This window comes from Amaranthus tricolor, chromosome 16 (assembly GCF_026212465.1).
Source record: "Amaranthus tricolor cultivar Red isolate AtriRed21 chromosome 16, ASM2621246v1, whole genome shotgun sequence".
NCBI lineage: Eukaryota > Viridiplantae > Streptophyta > Magnoliopsida > Caryophyllales > Amaranthaceae > Amaranthus > Amaranthus tricolor.
The window spans coordinates 19,350,451-19,371,670 of NC_080062.1; the positions used below are offsets into that span (position 1 = coordinate 19,350,451).

At 34.8% G+C, this 21,220-nt stretch overlaps 1 protein-coding gene across 8 annotated transcripts; it reads left to right on the top strand.

Moving 5' to 3' along the window:
* Positions 1-16,144: 16,144 nt before the first annotated feature.
* Positions 16,145-21,165, top strand: LOC130802697 (protein BASIC PENTACYSTEINE6). 8 transcript variants are annotated; one of them, XM_057666725.1, is made up of 5 exons: positions 16,145-16,321; positions 17,399-17,492; positions 18,143-18,202; positions 19,553-19,693; positions 19,829-21,165. In XM_057666725.1, exons 4-5 carry the CDS (start codon positions 19,625-19,627, stop codon positions 20,759-20,761), a joined length of 1,002 nt encoding a protein of 333 aa, XP_057522708.1. In that variant the 5' UTR covers positions 16,145-16,321; positions 17,399-17,492; positions 18,143-18,202; positions 19,553-19,624; the 3' UTR covers positions 20,762-21,165. The 8 variants fall into 8 exon arrangements, with proteins under 8 accessions (XP_057522708.1, XP_057522713.1, XP_057522710.1 ...); XM_057666727.1 differs by having other exon boundaries at positions 16,153-16,321; positions 18,121-18,202; XM_057666729.1 differs by having other exon boundaries at positions 16,153-16,321; positions 18,121-18,202; positions 19,561-19,693.
* Positions 21,166-21,220: the final 55 nt, after the last annotated feature.

Genomic DNA, 21,220 nt, shown 5'->3' on the forward strand with positions numbered 1-21,220 from the left:
GATACGCGGCAATCTTGTCTTTTAATTCGCGCATCTCTCCACTTCTCAAAGGGCGTGTTTCCCTCGGAATGTCGTTTAAAACCTATAATATAATATAAAAATAAAAGATTAATATATAAACATTAGATTTTACCAATAATTATTTAAGAACGTAACAAATACTTACGGCATCTATATTTTCGACTCCAAACTCCTTCACGGATTTTATAATATCGTCCATGTACTTCAGCGCGTAGTAGCCGCATTCAACGGAATAAGAAGGTTGTTGAAAGCACTAAGAGAAAATAGATGTTAGTGTCAAAAACAGTTAAAAACGCATAAAATCGCAACATAACACGTAATTTCTAGCATATGACTACGATTTTCAATTCTAACCACTTCAACACAATAATATATACCAAATAGTGTTGTGTGCCAAGTTTCGTGCATAACAAACCAAGTTTGAGCTACTTTACGCGCGAAATTGACAAAAACGGTTAAAAACGCATAAAATCGCAACTTAATATGTAATTTCTAGCGTATGACCATGATTTTCAATTCTAACCACTTCAACACAATAATATATACCAAATAGTGTTGTGTGCCATGTTTCGTGCATAACAAACCAAGTTTGAGCCACTTTACGCGCGACATTGACAAAAACGCTTAAAAACGCATAAAATCGCAACTTAACACGTAATTTCTAGCATATGACTATGATTTTCAATTCTATCCACTTCAACACAATAATATATAACAAAAGAGTGTTGTGTGCCAAGTTTCGTGCAAATCTTATACAAATGTGGTTGTATGAAATGAAGATACCAAAGGAGCCCACACAAGGCTGCATACAGACCTCACGACACAGTAGCAAACTAGTGACCAGACCACCTTGCACGACACGTGGAGACTAAACCTATGCATCCAGGACCTAGGCTTAAGTGGAAATGGAATCTTGGTACTTGGATCTTGCTATCAAGGTCCTAAAACCATTCTAACAATCCCCGTGGACTCCTAGAAGCTGAGCTGAAGGAGCGCTGCTCGACAGTTTACTAGATCAGAATTGTCTAAGTGTTTGTGGTTGTTTCGTGTTCCTTTCATGATCATTTTTAGTTTTTGTCTGTGTCATTAATCAAAGCTTCCGCACAACATTAATCCTTGCATAACCAAGGCCTTAATTAGCCCCGGTTTCGCATCAAATCCAAGTTTGAGCTACTTTATGCGCAAAAGTGTTAAAAACGGTTAAAAACGCATAAAATCGCAACTTAACACGTAATTTCTAGCATATGACTACGATTTTCAATTATAAAAACTTCAACACAATAATATATACCAAATAGTGTTGTGTGCCAAGTTTCGTGCATAACAAACCAAGTGTGAGCTACTTTACGCGCGAAAGTGCCAAAAACGGTTAAAAACGCTTAAAATCGCAACTTAACACGTAATTTCTAGCATATGACTATGATTTTCAATTCTAACCACTTCAACACATTAATATATACCAAATAGTGTTGTGTGCCAAGTTTAATGCATAACAAACCAAGTTTGAGCTACTTTACGCACGAAATTGACAAAAACGCTTAAAAACGCATAAAATCGCAACTTAACACGTAATTTCTAGCATATGACTATGATTTTCAATTCTATCCACTTCAACATAATAATATATACCAACCAGGTTGCACTAAAACGGACACGGACACGGACACGGACACGTCACGGGTACGGGAAAACGCCAACTTAAAAATGGCGAACACGGGGACACGAAAATGGTAATATAATAAATATATGAAATTAAAAATAATTTTACAATCTTCATTTGATATATGTAAATAAACACTTTAAAAACATCAAACTCACATAAAATGCAAATAAGTACCAAATAAACAACATAAGTATCTAAATATAGTCATACACACCCATTCCATTTTAGTATTTCACTTCACTCCCTCCTTTCTCACACCCATTTCCCCCTCCAAAAACACCCAAAAAACCCAACCAAAAACACCCCCAAAAAACCCAACCAAAAACACCCACAAAAAAACTCAAACACAAACACCCAAATTCCAATCAAATTCCTCAATCAACCCCCAAATCTTCTCCTTCAATCTCCTTCAAATCCAACAATGAAGGTAGATTACTGGATTATTCGTCTGTGATGGTCTGATGGCGTGGTGCGGGAGTGTGGGAGTGCGGCGGCGGTGGCGTGGTGCGGGAGTGCGGCGGCGATAGTGGAGGTGGAGGAAGAGTTGTGTAGAGTTTTTAGGGTTAGAGTGAAAGAGAGTTGAGAGGAGTGAGAGCAAGAAAGGGAATTGAGACTTTGAGAGGGAAGGGAAATGGGTATTCAAGACTCAAGTCACTGTATCAGTGACTTCTCAAAAGGGAAATGGGTATTCAGAATTTCAATTTTTTTTTTATTTTTTTTTTTTTAAAAAAACGTGTCTGTGACTCTTGCCGTGTCCCTTGCCGTGTCCCTTGCGTATCCCTGCCGTGTCCCTTGCGTGTCCTTGCCGTGTCCGCGTGTCCGAAAAAATATTAAAATATTGGACACTTCATTTGGCGTGTCGGACACGGATTTTCGCGTGTCCGTGTCCGACACGCGTCCGACACGCGACATGCCTGTTCAGTGTCGTGTCCGTGTATCACAGTATACCAAAGAGTGTTGTGTGCCAAGTTTCGTGCAAATTTGATACAAATGTGGTTGTATGAAATGAAGATACCAAAGGAGCCCACACAAGGCTGCATACAGACCTCACGACACAGCAGCAAACTAGTGACCAGACCACCCTGCACGACACGTGGAGACTAAACCTATGCATCCAGGACCTAGGCTAAAGTTGAAATGGAATCTTGGTACTTGGATATAGCTATCAAGATCCTAAAACAATTCTAACAATCCCCGTGGATTCCTAGAAGATGAGCTGAAGGAAGGCTGCTCGACAGTTTGCTAGATCAGAATTGTCTAAGTGTTTGTGGTTGTTTCGTATTCTTTTCATGATCATTTGTAGTTTTTGTCAGTGACATTAATAAAAGCTTCCACACAAAATTAATCCTTGCATAACCAGGGCCTTAATCAGCCCCGGTTTCGCATCAAAACCAAGTTTGAGCTACTTTATGCGCAAAAGTGTTAAAAATGGTTAAAAACGCATAAAATCGCAACTTAACACGTAATTTCTAGCATATGACTATGATTTTCACTTCTAACCACTTCAACACCATAATATATACCAAATAGTGTTGTGTGCCAAGTTTCGTGCATGACAAACCAAGTTTGAGCTACTTTACGCGCGAAAGTGCCAAAAACGGTTCAAAACGCATAAAATCGCAACTTAACACGTAATTTCTAGCATATGACTATGATTTTCAATTCTAACCACTTCAACACAATAATATATACCAAATAGTGTTGTGTGCCAAGTTTCGTGCATAAAAAACCAAGTTTGAGCTACTTTATGCGCGAAATTGACAAAAACGCTTAAAAATGCATAAAATCGAATTTGTGTACCTTTATTGCTGTCCATTTTGAAAATGTGGCTCTAGATGTAGATCCCATTTGTCCACGCACTTTTTTCATTGTGCTAAAACGCATGAGAAAAGTAATACTATTTATAAATCTATATAACACTTAATTAAATCAAATTGGTAAAATAATTAATATTACGTACGCATTCAACAACGCTTTGAATTTTTTGTTGCGAGGCGGGCTTTGAGGTTTTTGTAATGAGTCGAAGACGTGCACAGTGTTCGTTAAAGGACATATAACCAAAAGTATCCAATGCAAACTACAAACGCAAATTTAAAATCAACAAATTAGAGATTAGGTGACTTTAAATATCAAAAGATAAGTTCAATTTCAAAAATAAAACTTACTCTTCCATATATGGAGCCAGAATGAACGTGTGTTTAGATGCAAGGGAATTAGTCAAAGCAGTCTGAATGTATGCTCTGACATCATCTGGATCATTTACACATTTACTACCCGAAATCGAATCAGGACAAAACCATCCAATTTTTATTGGAGGTTCGCTCCTCGTAAGCCGCACTAAACTCACAAATAAGAAAATTTTGTTAGTTATTCGGTTATTAAAACAATTAAACAACAATGCCTAACTTGTAAGATAATGAACATCACCTCAAGTAGACATGGAAAAGAGCTACGTTCAGCATCTCTTCTCTCAAAAATTGCCTGATGTCACTAGGACCAATAATTACAAACGGGCTCTCTAAAAAGCAGTATTGCTCCTTCAGCAGGTTCAGAATGAGTGGGTTCTTCTCACTTATGCGAGATGCACAATAATGCAGCCATTTGCAATCTTAAGAGAGATCTTTTAGCTCCTCATCAGTTAAAATTGGAGTGCTTGGCATCGACTTTGACCCAGTCGACACCTTTGCTGAGCAACCGACCTCTCTCCAAGATCCCTTTGGACTCTTTTGCTATTTCAATTTATACAATCAAATTAGTGTGATCATGCAATTAAAAAAATAAAAAAAAAATAAGGTACAAATGATTCTTACCATGTTAGTGAATCGGACCCAAGCATATGGCCATTTGATGAAACTACCTAGAGCGTGTGAGAGTTTCTCAAGGCTCCATGCTGGCATTGGAATCGGGAGTGAGAAATCTTCAAACCCCTTTACAATAGTTTCCACGGCCACACTGATGTGGCCACTTGTAACAGGCATTGAATGCACTATTTGGCCCTCTTTGTTTGGCTGGGCCACACCATATGCAACCACAGTTAAGTCGCCATCACTAGCAACACCTAACTGAGGCAGCAAAAGAGAACAAGGAGTCGCCTCCTGAAAATTGTTTCTTTTAGTATAATAAGCATCATAATAAAATATTAAAATGCGCTGCACTTTAAATTAATAAGTGCTTATATATTTAAAAACTATGTACCTGTAGCACTGGCTCTGGAGTTGGCTCCGGATTTCGAGCAACGGGGTTTATGTTCTCCGGTGTAGGGTTTTCTCCTGGAGGGGTATTAGTAATGAGCTGGGGTGCTACGGGGGCAATGGGCTCGGGTGTTGGCTCGACCGAAGCGTTAGGATCCCCATGTTGACTTTTCTGATCGTCGACAATCAGGTTTGCCAAGTCAACAATGGGTGCTCCCATCTTCTGCAACACGGCGGCCAGCTTGGCAAGAACGTCCTTCGTAATCTCCGCTCGGAGGGTTGCTACTTCATCCCGCAGCGCCGTTCGAGATTGATTAGCAACACACTCTTTGCCGAATGCCTTCTGTAACCCCACGCGGACGCCTCCTTTTCCGACTACCCGCCCACTGTGGTCTTTCCCTAAGACCATATGCAATGCGTCAACATTGCCTCTTGGGGTGAACTCCCCCGTAGCTTCTTTTTCCTTCCAGCCCATCTGTTCAAATAAAAAGTGACATATATAGCAATTAGTATAAGTACATCAAAGCCAAAGAATACAAAACAAATCAAGAATATACTTAATAATTTCAAAACTCACCACAGCATCAGCAACCTTCTTCGTTCTCGGATCATTAATGGTAAATTTACCACTTGCATCTCAGGAATGAAGCCCGCAATACCAATCACGCACCCGATCTCCAGCAGGAGTATTCACGGATGCGGAGGTAGTCGTAGATGAGGGCGTGGATGAACTTTTATTGGGGTATAAACCCGCATCCACCCACTCTTTTCGGACCTCATCGTATGTTTTCTGGCCCAAGCGATGGTAAAAATTCCTTTTCCTTTCAGAATCAGAAGCTTTACCACGCTTTTCCTAATTAATCAATAGAAATCGAATGTCATGTATTAGTTTAATGACTGAATCAAAAGAAGTAAATTCAAATTGGTAAACTATAATATAATATGAAATACTTACAACTTCTATGGGAGTTGTTCTTTTGGCAAAAGGCCTCCTAATCCCTCTTTGATATGTGACCCAATATTTCGTAGGGCATCTTCGAATGTGATTGATCTCCACCTTTGTTTCCCGTTTTGACCTTTTTGGTCATACGGGCACGCCTCTTCGTAATCCAGCCAGTTACTAGCTTGGATTTGAAATCTCTAAATCTTTTAGCAACAGCTGAAAGAAACACATTCTTTTTGTCCTCATCGCTCTCGATGTGGAAAAGATTCTACAAAAAAAAATTTATATTTATTACTGTCAATCAAATTAATTTTAAAATGAAACTAAATGAGTAAAAATAGTAAAGTTTCTTACCATAGTATCATTCCATAGAGAGTTCTTCAAACCCTCTGGAACCTCGTTCCATGCATGCAATATGGAAAGCTTGCGGATACATAGACCTACTTGTTTTCCATATTGTCTACGCCATTTTCCGCAGGGTTGACTCAATGCATTGTATTCCAAATGCATGGGTTCTGTGACTTTGAGGTTTTTCGTAGGACCTCGCCCTTTTCTTTTCTTACTGGTAGTGGGAGCATCCATTGGTGGGGCGTCTTCAGTCTCAAAATCATTGTCAATCGGTGGAGCGTCTTCAGCTATACACTCGTATCTCACAATTTGGTCCTCTTCGCTGTCATAACTACAATGCTCATTATCCGAGGTCTCAATTTCGGGGACAATTTTGTCTCTGAATAGATGCATTGTATATCAGTACCTGAAAGAGTATGAATAGAAATATATTAGAACATAAGCTAAGTAATATTAAGAATATTACTATGATTTACAATTCTAATACGTTCAACACAATAATATATAACAAATAGTGTTATGTGCAAAATTTCATGCAAAACAAACCAAGTGCCAAAAAAACTTTAAAAAGCTTTAAATTCATACCTTGTGAATCACTTAATTCAAATGTATTCCTTCCGTGTGATCTACACGCATATAACCAACATCTACATCATCTTGATCCACTGATTTTGGATTGATAAAGAGAGGGGAGTCTTCAAAAGCTTCATATTCTTCCTCATCCTCAACATCACCTATACCAAGGATGCTTCTTTTTCCCGGTACAACAATAGACCATTTTTTATCAGACGGGTCTACAATGTAGAATACTTGCTCGGCTTGTGTGGCTAGTATGAATGGCTCTTCACAATCACGCAAACGAGCTAAGTCTACACGAGTGAATCCACAAGGGTCGTCATTTTTTATGCATCGTCGATTATTATCTACCCACTTACATTTGAAAAGACCAATATTGAAAGTAGAGTAGTCAAGCTCCCATATTTCATGTACCCGCCCGTAGTATACCAATTTAGCATCAACCAGCGCTTGATCCTTCGCACTCGCGTAAAATGTAGATGACGCCAAAATAGAAACCCCACTATTCTGTAGATACAATGACTTCTTGTCTTGACCCTCAGTCCAAAATGTGAAGCCATTGACATCGTAACCCTCATATTTGTTGACATCATCACGAGGACCAAAAGCTAACCACTTAACAATTTCGGATACACCCTTGAGTTCTTCGCATATTACTCGATTATGAAACCAATTAATAAATGTCTTGTTATGCAACTGCATCAATGCCCTATCCCCTTTAGAAGGATGTTTTGCACGCAATATATCAAAATGCTCACTCAAAAAAGGATGAACTTCTGGAATATGATGCAACACATACAAGTGTGCTTGTAGAAGGCTTTCTCGAGGAGGTGTGACCGATTTAGAGCCAATTGTTATTTTTCCCTCAAGCCTTCCTTCATGTCTAGAGGTAGGAAGTCCAATAGGCTTTGCCATGGCCAAATACTCGGCTATAAAGTTACTAATCTCATCGCTCACAGTGCCTTGAATTATACTCCCCTCGGGTTGTGCTGGATTCCTCACCTTGTTTTGTAAAACACCCATGTGTCTTTCAAAAGGATAACACCACCTTAAAAAAACTGGACCCAAAAGCTTGATCTTACGAACGAGATGGACAATAAGATGAACCATTATGTCAAAGAAAGAAGGTGGAAAATACATCTCAAACTTGCATAAAGTTACAATCACGTCGAGTTGAAGTGAATCAAGTTTAAACGGATCAAGAACTTTACTACAAATTGTGTTGAAGAACGAACATAGCTCGGTAATAGCATATTTCACATGTTTTGGCAGTATTCCACGGATTGCAACTGGTAAGAACACTTGCATCATTACATGGCAATCGTGAGATTTCATGCTTCTCAACTTCAGCTCACCATTTAGGCTCACAAATCTCTTCATGTTGGATGAGTACCCAGACGGAACCTTAATGCCATACAAACACTCACAAAATGTCCGCTTATCTGCTTTGGACAATGTGTAGCAAGCTGGAGGCAAATAAACTTTGTCATTACTCATCTTCTTCTTACTGCCACCAACTTCATCACCTGTATTTCTTTTCTTACTCACCTTAACATGTGCCACAACTCCGGACGAAGACCCTTACATTCAAACCAATCTCACACGGCCCTAACATCCTTTGTCTTACCCGGAATGTTCATGAGAGTCCCGTGTATGGCATCGCATACATTTTTCTCTATATGCATAACGTCAAGACAATGCCTAACCTGTAGATCTCTCCAATATGGAAGTTTCCAAAAGATTGATTCTTTTTTTCATAATCGGTCTTCACCCCCTTGCATTTGCCCCGTTTTACCAAATACAGTCTCAACTCCCTTAACCTGTTCATAAACCTCATAACCGGTCAACGGTCGACGAGCTACACGGTCCTCAACCTCCCCATTGAACAACTTCTTCTTCTTACGATATTGGTGGTCTCGTGGGAGGAACTTTCGATGGTGCATGAATACGTGTTTGCACTTAGGAATCCACGTGGATTCCATGTCATCGATACATATTGGGCATGCTTTCTTCCCTTTGTTCTTATACCCCGATAAGTTGCCATATGCCGGAAAATCATTAACGGTGCATAAAAGCATTGCACGCAAGGTGAACTCCTCATTAGCATATGCATCAAACACTGAAACGCCTTCATCCCACATTTTTCTCAAATCCTCAACGAGAGGTGCTAGATACACATCTATGTCATTTCCAGGTTGTTTAGGACCCGAGATAAGAAGCGAAAGCATTATGTACTTACGCTTCATACACAACCAAGGTGGCAAATTACAGATCACTAAAAGTACCGGCCAAGTATTATGTTGAGAACTAAGATTGCCGAATGGGTTCATTCCATCCGTACATAGTTCGAGCCTTAAATTACGAACCTCATCCCCAAAAGTCTTATGCAACCTATCAATACTCTTCCACTCCGGAGAATCAGATGGATGTGTGAGCAAGTGACCTTTCTTCACCCTATCTGCATGCCACCTCAAATTTAACGCATCTTTCTTTATAAAAACAAGCGCTTGAATGTAAGTATTATTGGAAGATACCACAATACCTTAGCCGAGGGCCCTTTAGCATCTCGAGCCCCTTTACGCTTGTAGCGCGATAACCCACACCTAGGACACTCTTCTAAGTTCTCGTTTTCATTCCGATACAACACACAATCATTCGGACACGCATGAATCTTCTGGTACTCTAAGCCGAAAGGACACATGAGCTTTTTGGCATAATATGTCGACTTTGCAAGTTCATTTCCCTCAAGAAGCATCTCACCTAACACTTCTATTAACATTGTAAAACTAGCGTCACTCCAATTGAACTTTGACTTAATGTTGAAAATTGTCAACACTGCTGTTAGTTTGGTGAACTTTGTACATCCAGGGTACAAAGGCTTTTGAGAAGCCTCTGTCAACAAGTCAAAAGCACGAGGACGTTTTCCTAACTCATCCTCGACTCCCTCCATCATCTCATCAACACGATCCACATTCTCATCGACATTCTCTTCATCTGTCTCATACCCATCAACATGATCTACTACATCCTCATTGACATCGGCCACATTATTAACGTCCTCAACAACACTTTTCTCTTTGTAAACTCCCTCCTCACCATGCCAAACCCAAACATGATATTGAGGCCTAAACCCACGTTGAAGTATGTGCTCCCTAAGGATATCAACACTATCTACCTTTGATACATTGCCACAACTGACACATGGGCAATAAAAACCAACTCCTCCGTCCTAACTTGATGTTCAACCGCAATACTACAAAATTTTAATACGCCATCAATAAATTGTGACGATTCAATGCTTCCATACATCCAAGAACGATCTTTTGCCATCCTAATTAGTGTGATTAATTGATTCAAAACAAAATTAATACACAACTTTTAAACATATATAATTATTTCTAACAAACATATTTAACCCTAAAAATATATAATTTGAATAATTAACATTGTATAACCTTAGAAATATAACATTCAAAATATAAATAATAAAATTAAATCATTTAACATTAGAAATATAAATAATGACAAATCTGATACGGTCTTGTTTTTGTTCTATAAGTCAACTACATGAACCAAAACAAATCAGTGTAACAATCGTCTGTGTATCCTATTACAAGTTTGGAAAGTAGCAACAGACGGCATACATTGATACACCATCTAATTCCACAAATCTATTACATCCCCATTAAAAAGTGTAAGAAACCATTGTAAGGACTAGGGATAGGATATTACTAACCTAAGTTACTTGAACTCCTCACTTGTGTCAAATAGTTGTGTCAATAAAATCATTGTATTTTTTTTGGTAAAAATAACCAAGTTGGAAACTTGAACTCATACCCAGACACAAGTTACCAATCCGAGTAACTAGGTGACTGGCATCAATGTGCAATACAATTTACAAAGGTATGAATATTAAAGTCCTAGTGATCTGTGAACAATGGTTTCAGTTACATTGTGCTATAATCATAGATAGCTTATGAAGACAAGTGTTTAAGGTTGATAATTTTGATGTGGCCAATCATACTGCCTCACAGTCGCAACCAAACCATGGATCATTTCAAAGTTCACAAATAATTACAAAATATGCAAATAATTAACAAATCACATTTTTAAATAAATTACTAAATCACAAGTGAAACTATAAAAATATAAACTTGCAAATTTACAAAACAAATAATACCTAATTTTCATATGTTATGAACTTGCAAAAAACTTAAAGGTTTGAGAATTTAAAAAGACGAATAATACCTTAATTCGTGAGTCTTGAAGATGAACAAGAACAAATTCCTTTAGTTTCAAATGGTTTTGAAGAATTCGAAGTTTGAAGTTTGATGATGAACCGCTGTATGTGTTCGTTTTTGGTATAATGAAACAAAAGGTTTTCGTCTTATGAAAACGAAGATGAAGAACTTTGTTGTTACCTTTGTGAAGATGAAGAAGAGGAACGAAGCAGATGAAGATAACGATGAATTGAAGCGTTTTTTCAATGGATTTGAGAGAATAACGTTTAAAAGCAAGAAGTGTACTGTGTACGTCGAGATAGAACAGTTTCTGAAGAAAGAAACATACTGAAATGGCGGGTTTTAATTTTATAAATTAGTCCAACAGTTATTTGCTGCGGTCCATAGACATAACCGCAGCAATTAATGCTCCTGGTTATATTTTCATTTTGCTGTAACAGTATTTTCTGCGGGCCCCCTTGTTAACCACAGCAATTAAGCAATTGCATAAAGGTTATTTGCTGCGGTCCATACAAAACCGCAGCAATTGATGTTGCAATGGAGTATTTGCTGCGGTCACACTATAAAACCGCTGCAATTAATTGTTTTTTTTTCCAATTCTTTTCCTATTTATTGCTGCGAATATACAAAAACCGCAGCAAATGATAAGCAGCAAATATGTTTTTTTCCACTAGTAAAAGTAGCTCAAACTTGGTTTGTTTTGCACGAAACTTGGCATACAACACTATTTGGTATATATTATTGTGTTGAAGTGGTTAGTATTGAAAATCATAGTCATATGCTAGAAATTACGTATTAAGTTGAGATTTTATGTGTTTTTAAGCTTTTTTGGCACTAAAATCTATTTTCTCTTAGTGCTTTCAACAACTCTAATTCCGTTGATTGCGGCTACTACACCGTGAAATACATGGACGATATTTTAAAATCTGTGAAGGAGGTTGGAGTCGAAAATATAGATGCTGTAAGTATTTGTTACGTTCTTAAATTATAATATATATATTTACTATATTATTGGTAAAATCTAATGGACAAACACACGCTTTGAGAAATGAAGAAATGTAATTTTATATTATATTATAGGTTTTATACGACATTCCAAGGGAAACACACCCTTTGAGAAATGAAGAAATGTGCGAATTAAAAGACAAAAATTGCCGTATATCTTGCTAATTTTTGTTCTTGGTAAATTGTAATTATTTTAGATTTTTTAGGACTTTAATGTATATATGTACGTATATATTATTATATTATATATACGATCGAGAGTTTATTATTACAAAGAGATTATTGGTGATTATTGGTGATTATTCGTGATTATCATTGGATTATTGGATTAATCATTGTTTATTACATTGTACATTATTAATGGATTATTACTAGTATTAAATGAGAAAAGAAAAAAAAAATATAATATATGCTTCGGGCAACCAAAAAACCGCAGCATATAGTCATACGCTATATGCTGCGGTTTGTTGGTTGCCCGCAGCCCGCAGCATATAATGCACTTTTCTGCTGCGGTTTTAAACTGCAGCATTTAAAATAGACCATCTGCTGCTATCACTAATGCTTGGGGCCAAAACCGCAGCATATTATGGCAAAAAAACCACAGCAAATAAGGTTTTTTCCACTAGTGATACTTAAATAATTACTGACCTTACTTTAGTAGAATAAAAGTTTTTGGCGTTGAGTTCTGGGTTTATTTGTGATGGCCTTATGGGTAGAATGATTTACTCTCTTTTGTCTCTCATATCTTACAACAATTACAAAATTTTGGAGAATGAGACAAATATAAATGGATGACAAATATGAGTTGTTAAGATGAAGAAAGAGTATAAATTTATAGATGATATTTGAAGGAGAGTGAAACCATTGACAATAAAGAAAGAGTGTGAATTTAATAGAACAAATTAAAATGAAAAGTGGTGCAAAAAATAAAATGGACATAAGAAGACATAACAAGTATAAAATAATTTTATTAATAAATGTTATTATCTTTGCGAAAAAAGAAAGATATTAAAGATGTACCTAATTCAACTTTTTTTCTATGAGATGTCGATCATCTTAATAATATTGAAGGTCATTGTTAATTCTAAATTAATTTATTCCAAATAAAAATCCATTAAAATTGTTAATCATATATAGTATGTATTTCAATTATACAAATTGTTTGGTTTTTTAACATAGGGTATATAGATATTGGAAAATAAATGTTTTTATGGTAAGAGTGTGGTGCAACTATGAGGAGGCTTGAAAGAATTGATAGAAAACTATAAAATGCTGCACCAACTTTTCATTGTGTTGCATAAATTATAGAAAACTAAAAAACAGAAACTTTAGATAGTTGAATGTAATCCTAAAAACCTCAAAAATAAATTTTTCTTAGATTGGTAGGAGTCAAGTATATAAGTATGAAAGATAAAAATTTGAAGCTTGTAAAAAATTCTAAGAAAAAAGAGATACAAAATACCAAAAACTAAAGAAAAAAAATACTCCCTCCTATATACTATAAGTGTCCCATTTATTTTTACAGTCTGTTTGGTTAACGGTACTAATTGTTGGTAATAGGAATGATTGTAGTGTAACTTTTCATGATATGTATCATGTCATTCTCATGGTAATGAAAATTTGATCATAAAAAGTTTTTTTGCCATTACTACCTAATACTATATGTTTAAATAATAATGCACTGGAATGAATTTTGTGAAGAAAATGAGATTGTTGAAAGAGAATAAACATGACTATTAAATTTATCAAAAGATATTTCTACAAAAATTACTCTAACTAGGATAAAAACCCGTGCAGTGCACGGATTTTTAAATACATTAATATTTTAATGAAATTTTAGTTTGCAAACCATACTTCACATTTTTCCAAAAATTCAAAATTGTAATTATGATAGTCTAACAACATAAATGACTGATTTTAATGATCAATTAATTGAATTTTATGTCATTTTGGTTTTAAATAACAATTGATGGAAAAGGGGGCTTATGTACTTCAAGGAATTTTCTGAATTGCTGTATAATTTTATACACAGTGTAATTTTGCAGTATAACTTTCTAAATAGTGTAATTCCAATTACACTGGAATAAATGTAATTTATTCTATAGTATAATTTTCTATGCGATATAATTCCAGAATCTTATCAGACAATATATAATGTTCTACACAGTATTTCCCATTATGATTTTTTAAACAGTGCATTTATATACAACCGTGTAATTAGAATAATTATGATTTATTGCATCCATTAGTTAAATTCTATTAATACTAACCAGTGAAAAAAAGACAAATGACATGTTCACAATCCAACTTTCTTTTTGCTATTATACAGTAAAATTAATAAAATGTATGATTTTCATTACCACTCCCACCATTTAATACCGATTACCAAACGGGTCGTTAGGATACTATTTATCTCTTACTCTTACTATGTATTTTATTATTAATCTATAAGTTAAGACATTGTCAAATGAGATCTTGTTTGATTCGTCTTAATCCAAAGATTATTCATATCAATATTCCATGATTTTATATTATGCGTAATTAGAGATATTAAAGATTGAATAATTACATAAAGCAAATAAGACATTTGTGATGAATAGGAGGGAATACTAATTAATACTCCCTCCAATTCTTTTAAGTTGTCTCATTTAGTTTTTTTTGACATTATTCATTGATCATTCTTAATTTGTATTTTATTTTTAATTTAGACGTCATGAGATCTTGTTTGATTCATTTCAATGTAAATTTTATTAATATCAAATCTATATTCTGTATGATATACTAATGAAAAAACGATTAGGACACATGTCGACTTCACAATAAAAATTTTCGCGCTCTTTTCATATTTTTATTATTAGATAACTATTTTTTTTTAGCATATAATGTAATATTATTTTGATTTGATTTGTTTAATAGATTAGTACCAAAAGATTTTAAAACTATATCTTATTTACTAATTTTTACCATATACAAATAATTAAGATATATAGTATCCTTTAATTACAACGGATAATTATCGGATAACATATTTACTTTCAACAAAGTATTTTTGTAATAAAATAGAAAAGAAAATAATTTTGAAATAGTTTTTAATAGATAATCATATACACTACTTACATTGCTATATTAAAAATACACAAATTAAATAGATTATACATTAATTATTTAAGTAAATAATTAGAAAGATATGCTGGTGAAATAAATTTCAAATGATAATTCTATCACCTATGTTTGACAAAGTTATTATACATAAATAAAAAAATTAGGTTATAAGTTGATTATTATAGTAAAATAATACTTCCTCCGTTTCTTAAGAAAGTTTCCACAAGGAATGTTCATGGGAATTAAGAAAAATATAATCTTTTAAATAATAGACATATTATTTTATTAAATAATAAATTTAATGGAGGAATATTGGATAACATAAACATTAAAAAAAACATTAACTAAAAGTTAGTGGAAAAAATATAGGGACCATAACAAATAAAAATATTTTTATAAAGTTATTAAAAAATATATAGGGATCATAAAGAATATAAAAGTGTTAAATTGAAGTTAATGGAAGATATGTGGAACCATAAATATTACTAAAATAATAAGTCAGAATGAATAAGGTTATATTTTTCAAAATTTATGACATAAACAAAAATGTTCTTTATGAGAACAACAAATGAAACATCTCAAAATGGGAGTATGTTCTTTAGGCTGAAAACTTATTTTAAGGTTTTACAAAGACATTAAACTTATAAATTACTATTTATATTATTTTTTTATTTGTTGAAATTTGCTATTTATGCAATTACTTATAATCTATATTGTTTAATGCATGATTTTATGATTATGTTTTATATATATTAGTAATATATATCTCAATCTAATAGTAATACTTAGCTTTTAAAACAAATCAATTCAAAATTTTAATATGATTTCGTAGTCATATAATAACTTAATTACTTATATAAAGTTAGTAATTTTTTATTTAAATAATTAATAAGCCGTACTTGGCACGAGAATCTATCTAATTTTTAAAATATTTACTTATATATATCTAAAAATATTTAAAATTGAATTAATACAATATATAGTGTGCCAAAATTAAATAGAGTAACTTCAAAAAAATTGAAGTATATTACAAAACGAAAGTCTAAAGAAATTCATCTTTCATCTACTTTCTTTAATGTTTTATTTCACCTATTTTTCTCTATCTTCAGCAGTCCCAACTGTTCCTGCCTTTGATTTTTACTATATTCTCTCTTTTCATCCTTCGATTTAGGGTTTTTCTCTTTCTTTCTTGTACTTGTTCTTTTCTCTCTCGTCCATTTTTTCGTTGATGGTATGGTTTATCCTAGTTCAAATTCTCAGTCTAATTACCTATTAGTATCAGTATGTTTGTGTTTGATTTTCAGTTTACTTAATATCTTACTCGGTTGTTTGATTGTTGTCTTGTTTTACGTTTGATTTGTGTTTTGTTGGAGAATGAGTTTGATTGATTGGATTTGTGGGGGTTTTGGGTTTATTGATAAGTGATAACATTGTTACTATTGTAGGTTTGACTTGATGTCATTTTGTTAATATTTGAAGGAATTGTTGTAATTAGCATTTGGTTGTGCTTGATTTATATTCTGTGGTGCTAATGTGGTGATGAACTTGATTGTTTACGATTCCTGCTTATGCTGGTCCGTATTCTGTAGACCATTTGACGTTTGAGTTAGCTTGGATTTAGTTTACTGGAATTTATTTTCATTTTTGTTGGGATGATATATCCCACCTCGATAAATCGAAGATAATGTGCACACTTTGTACATTGGAGCCTTTGCTTCCATTGCCATATGGTTTTTTAATGGTATCTCCTTGGTTTACGAATTTTATGCATTTTGTGTTTCCCCGGTTATATGTTGACATTGACAATAAGTCCAACTAAACTTAACATGGTATTCGAGCCGATTGTTCGATCAAAAATTAAAAAATGGTAGGTCCGAAAAGAATGGCATTCCTACCTTAATTTATTAATCCCACATGCGAACTTGACAAGTGTTCGCATGTGAGATGTATTGGGATGGTTTATCCCACATCGATAAATTAAAGATGACGTGCACATTTTATAAGTATGTAGCCCATCTTTTCATTGTCATATGTTTTTGAGATGATATCTTCTTCGTTTATGAAGTGTGTGCATCTCGTATTTCCCTGATTATATATTGACATTGACAATAAGTCCATCTAACTTAACCCATTTTGCCGTAAAGTATGTAGAAATCCCATTTTCACAAAGTGATTTTGAATCATAGGTTCGTTGTGTCTTTTACCGGGTTGCTTTTGGGTGGAATCATGGCCTATGTTATTCTTGTATAGTGCATGTTTAGGAGACGACAAAGAGCAATTTATGTGATTGAAATTTTTGTACTTATAGGTTCGGGAGAGAAGTTGAAGTGCATTTATTGTTGATCAAAATGAACAATGGCGATTTTTCCAGTTGAGAAATGACAGTTTATGTTGATGGAGTGGTATGACTTCCTCCTAACATCGTAAAATTATTACTGAATGTCCAATGTCTAGGCATTATTTAATGTTTTTTTTTTCCTGTCAGTCTAATGGTACTTAGTCAAATTCATTTCCTTGGGAGATTTTTCTTCTTGGTATCTTGAGGATTATATTACTTTTTAGATTAAGTGAAACAGATATCAGTGATTGTTGGTGCTCGTTGTTAATTTGAAGATGCTAAAACAAATCATGTTTTATGTTGTCAAAGTTGTGGTTTTGGAACTGAATGTCTGGTTCATTGTTGCCGTCTTACCATGTACTATAGTGATCTTTCTAAGTATTAAATTGTACTGTTCAAGAAAAAAACATTGCACATTTTTGTGAAGCGTTATCTCGGAGCTTTGACAGCTCTGGTTTACTGTTTTAATGATTTGGATTCAATTTTAGCCGGCACCTAACCAATAACTTTGTATTTTTCGGAAGTAAATCATATGATGTGCTAGGAGATGGACTAAATTATAAGTAGTTACTTAAAGAGGCATTTCTTAGGTGATTTAGGAAGTGAAGTAATATATTGCTCAATAGTATTTTCATTCTAAACTATTATATAAAAAAGTACATCTATCTTTCTATGATTAACTCAATTTTTAGTTTTAGTGCTTGTAATTTGCAGATTGCATGCTGAGCAATACTTTTAGGTTCCCAGATTCGGTGTTAAACCTCCTTAGTTGAGGTAATATTGTCTCACTATGCCAATGATTGATAGTTATGTTAGAGTAAAGAAAAACTCAACAATTCATCTTTCTCATTATCTTGTGATATAATGAAACACTTGAAAATATTCATTGTAGTGTCATGGTGGTTGTTTGAATTAGTTATTGTGGAACTTATCTACTGTTTGTTTTAAAGGTTTTTAACTTTTTTCTGAAGGCCTGTATAATCGTTATAGGGAAGCAGGCATTGCTTCCTTTCACATTCTGTGAACCTAGAAACTGCTCTAAGTATTTTTTTATTTTATATTTCCATTTCCAAAGTGATTAGTTGATCGTATTTGTGATTAGCATGTTGCTCTGTCTAATGGTTGAGCTTCAAGCAATAGCTGATTAAGCCTTTACAACAGTTAGTAATTTATGTGGCGTATTAGATGATTAACCCTTTTAATTGTTTAAACGGCTCCTTCAAGTAGATTACCTATTCTATTTCTCACTTTTCTTTGTGGTATCCTGAATTGTTGGACATGCTTAAGTTGAAAAAATGGCCTGCTGTTTAATCCCACTTGTAATTGTTTTAGTTTATAGTTCTGATGATAGAAAATAAATTGTAGTTGCATTCATGATCGCATTAAGGGTCATGGAATTGGCATCAAATCAGTAGAACGCTCACGTTTTCTATGCTATAGCCTGCTTTGCAGAAAGTTTATTGAGTTTATCTATGTTATGTCTGGATTTGTTTTGGTTCATGAAACAGACCCTATATTCTTGGCATCACCAGAATTTATACTTTTTTCTATGTGCAAGTTCTTGCGTTTTAAGTTTTCTTAAAATACCCCTTACTATTGATTTATGCTATGTTTGGGAATGATGATTTCATTTGAAAATATAGATTTGACTCAAATTTAGTGTTTGATAAGTAAAACAATTTAAATTTGGATTTAGTCAAATCCACCACTGTTTTAAAAGTGGTTAAAAATGAGGATTTGAGAATGACTTCCCAAATCTTATCATTCTCATATTCTTCATTAATGATTTTACAATTGAAATCTACAATTTGAAATGAAATGCTTGTTCTCAAACGTAACCTTAGAAAATTTTATTTCATTTATATAATGGGTAAATTATTGGACAACTAAATGCCTAAGGTAGCAACATAATATAATGGAAGCTGCTGTCATGTATCAGGAGACGCTTTGCAGGATAGTAAGTCAAATTATTTAATCAGAAATTTTGTATAATGGATCAGCCTTAATGTACTTTGATGTTCATGTGATATTTTGATGTCTTACTGAAGGGGAGACTTGGGATAGCTAAGGTATCAGTTAAGATGTTAGTGTTCTTGGTTTTGATACTTCCTTGTTGTGGTTAAGTGAAACAGGCTATAGCAGCTGGTCAAAAAGTAACATTTACTAACTGTGACAATCAATATATTTGGATTTGGAATGGATGAAAATGGGCATCGTGAAAACGGAAGGCATAAACCTGAAATGTATAAACCTGCGCATAGTCAGGTACGATAGCCCTCAAAACTGCAATACATTTAAAAACAGAAACATCTGCCTGTTTCTTTACACAAGCTGAGCATGAATTTTCCCGTATGATCTGGTGGCATTTCTGATTATCTTGATGTGGTTTTTCTGTTTCAGTGGCTGATGTCGCAGTCACAGTCGATGAAGCAAATTATGTCTATTATGGCTGAAAGAGATGCTGCAATGCAAGAGAGGATTATGGCCATCAATGAGAAGAACAAGGCCCTAGAAGAGAGAGACATGGCAATAATGCAGCGTGACACTGCCATTCAAGAAAGAAATGAGGCCATAATGGAGCGGGATAATGCACTGGCTGCACTCCAGTATCGAGAGAATCCTATGAATGGTGGAAGTAGCACTTGCACATCCAGTTGCCAAATTTCACGTGGTCTAAAACACATGCACCATCCTCAACCGCATATACAACATCCTCTACATCTAGGTGAACCTTCTTATGATGGGAGAGAAGATCAGGTAACCGATGCCCTCCCTCTGACAACTGTACCCTCAGAGACCACAAAGGCACGGAAAGTTAAACGGCTGAAAGAATCTAATGCAGCATCCCCCAACAAGACATCAAAAGCGGGACGCAAGGGTAAGAAAGAAGGCGAAGACTTGAATAAGATTATGTTCTCCAAGTGTCAAGAGTGGAAGGGAATGGAGGATATGAGTGGAAGTGATAGCTATAAGCAACTGGGTGGACCTAAAGCTGACTGGAAAGGCCCCGATCTCGGATTGAACCAAGTAGCATTTGACGAGTCAACAATGCCTCCACCTGTTTGTTCATGTACTGGAGTTTATCGACAGTGCTACAAGTGGGGCAATGGAGGATGGCAGTCTTCATGCTGTACGACAACAATATCTATGTACCCATTACCTGCAGTACCCAACAAACGACATGCCCGAGTTGGTGGCCGCAAGATGAGTGGAAGTGCTTTCAGCAAATTACTGAGTAGGCTTGCTGCAGATGGCCATGATCTTTCGACCCCGGTTGACCTCAAAGATCACTGGGCTAAACATGGTACAAATCGCTACATCACCATCAGGTAGTGCATTAAAATAATAGGGGCTTGAATTGAGATAGATGGGGATTCGAAATTAGTGAGTAGGTTTGCTCTATGTTATCTCCTCCAAGGCAATTGTTGGCCATGTTCAGAAGCACTGAGCGTGGTCTAATCCTGAAGTTCCTGCTGAGCATATGAACTGTTTTAAACAATTGTAAAAGAGAATGGCCTTTAACTCCACATCTTGTGAAGTGACACATGTAAAACATGTAAGCTATGTAGTGTTTGAAAGTATTTTGTAACATCCTTAGTGAGATGGATATGTTTGGTCAACTTAACATAAGGGCTTGTTGAAATATGTTTGCTCTTCTGAAGATTTATATAAGGCTTAGCCTTGACTTATGTAAATTTTGGTCGAAGGTTTATGGAACTTTTGCACACTTTGATAAACCTAAAATTTCACTCCCAAGGTCATTTTTATTTTCAATATACAATTGATTTTTTT